The following is a 1,944-nucleotide window of genomic DNA, read 5'->3' on the forward strand; positions in this document are numbered from 1 at the left end:
TTGTGAATTCACCTATTACCAACAACAACCATAAAAATTCCAGCACCACTATCAATACCGCTGCCCTGATCAATTCCAGGTTTACTACTAAGACCGATGCCTTTGCATATAAAAATTGGAAGTACAATTTATAAATGTCTGCCCAGCGTAACTCAATCTAACAACTCTTGCTAAGTGGCAATATGAAATTGTTAAAGAAAAATACAATAGGTTGAAAGCACTAATTAGTCCCCCCTCCTCACAAAGAGGGTTAGGCTTTACGTAGAATACAGCACAACTGTTCAACTCGAGAATCCTTTATTAGTTTCATCTATTAATTTTGGAGTTGTAGAGGAACAAATGCATATTTCAGCATACAGGACAGCGTCACAGGATGGAACTTGGCACCAATGTACAGAAAATAAACACACTATGGAAATTTGGCCTCGCATCTTTGCCTCATTTTTCACATTGCCAAACTCAGCCCTGGTGAACAGAGGAAATACCTATATCATATGAAGATACAGGATTTCCACAATCAACAAAAAAATCCTAATAAACATAGTTGTCGAAGAGGCTCATTCAACTCAACCTCTTCTCAAGATAAAGTGTCAACCAGTTGTTCAAGATACTTTCTGCCACGATGTGGAAGATTTGTACATTTTTAAGTGTATGTGAACTCTTTGGGAGACTAGGTCCAGCATTAGGATCCTAAAGCTCTTCCTCCCAAAGTGACCTTTCTCTTTTGATGGTAATGGCTATCACCTGTGATAGCTTTACAGAACTTCAATTGCAAAACTAGAGAGCCACACCAAATGCATGGGCATGTTTGTAACCGGACGACTCTGTCTATCCTAGCTACCCTAGCACTTCTGCGTTAAAATTTTAACGCTCTTCACATTATTCTTCTTTACAATCCTGTAGTTATCATTGTTTTTTTATTTATTGAAACTAATGTATGCAAGGTACAGTTACATTTACGTCTCGCTCTAAACTCAAGACTTAGAAAGACAAACCCCATTGCAATGTTTGTTTCTGTGACTAGAATATTCATTAGCAAGCAAGATCCTCCCCTCAAGAACATACATATTCATATAGAAATTAATAAGGTGTTCTTCATCGATATCTACGCAAGAAGCTGAACTCTATATACATTATTTATGTTCGCTGCATTTGGGGCCATTGCAGTCAAATATAAGGGTAGAAAATCATTCGTTTTTCTTCTCTGTATGAAGTAGCGTCTCCAGAATAGAGAAGACAAATAAGGGACCAAACAGGGGAGGCATAGGCGGCTTACTAAAGGCCGCAGCCAGCTGCCCTGAGCTTTGCTTCTCAGATATACTGGCTTTCTTTCCGTTCACATGCAGTTCTTTCACATGATATTTTGAACTAGGTTTGAAATACACCTTTGTCGGCTGGTTCTGCTGAACGAGCCATTCTGCAATATAGACATGAAATATGAATGTAGTCAGGTTCCTAAATTTTGAAAGATATTAACTCCACAACTGGGAAATCTAATTTGACATTTTCAAGAACCACAAGGCTTTAATTTCATTGTACCAGCTTTTCTTGGATAGAACTTTTTCAGGATATTCTTACAAAGAAATTCCGCAGTTATCCACATACTCTAGGGCTTCAGTTCAGAACACAAAAATGAGACTTTTCTTTTTTGGTTAACAACCAATGAATATCTCCAATGACCTGCAATCCAAGTCTACAAATTGTTTAGTATGTGTTCTAGCTTGCACATTTCACATAGAAATTTTGCCATTAATTCTATCTTATGGAGTTTACAACATTTGTTTAGGAAAATGCCAATACGTCAGTTTGAACCGATCATGATCCACTGCATAATTCTCACTATATTCGCACTTAGAAATTCAAATACACAAACTAAAACCCCAAGACATATTTGCAAGTTTAGACAGAAGACAGTACCTAGAACAAATTTGGTTTCTCAGGAAA

The 1,944-nt window shown here is 37.3% G+C and overlaps 1 protein-coding gene across 1 annotated transcript; it reads right to left on the reverse strand.

Annotated features, from left to right (window-relative positions):
- Nucleotides 1–1,185: 1,185 nt before the first annotated feature.
- On the reverse strand, nt 1,186–1,695 carry LOC149212700 (uncharacterized). The gene is made up of 2 exons (XM_089390642.1): nt 1,540–1,695; nt 1,186–1,417 (listed from the first exon to the last, which is right to left on the reverse strand). Exons 1-2 carry the CDS (start codon nt 1,601–1,603, stop codon nt 1,188–1,190), a joined length of 294 nt encoding a protein of 97 aa, XP_089246768.1. The 5' UTR covers nt 1,604–1,695; the 3' UTR covers nt 1,186–1,187.
- Between the last annotated feature and the right edge of the window lie 249 nt (nt 1,696–1,944).

The sequence above is a fragment of the Pinus tabuliformis genome, chromosome 1_1 (assembly GCF_031772625.1).
Source record: "Pinus tabuliformis cultivar Carrire ecotype Pingquan chromosome 1_1, CPIR1, whole genome shotgun sequence".
Taxonomy (NCBI): domain Eukaryota; kingdom Viridiplantae; phylum Streptophyta; class Pinopsida; order Pinales; family Pinaceae; genus Pinus; species Pinus tabuliformis.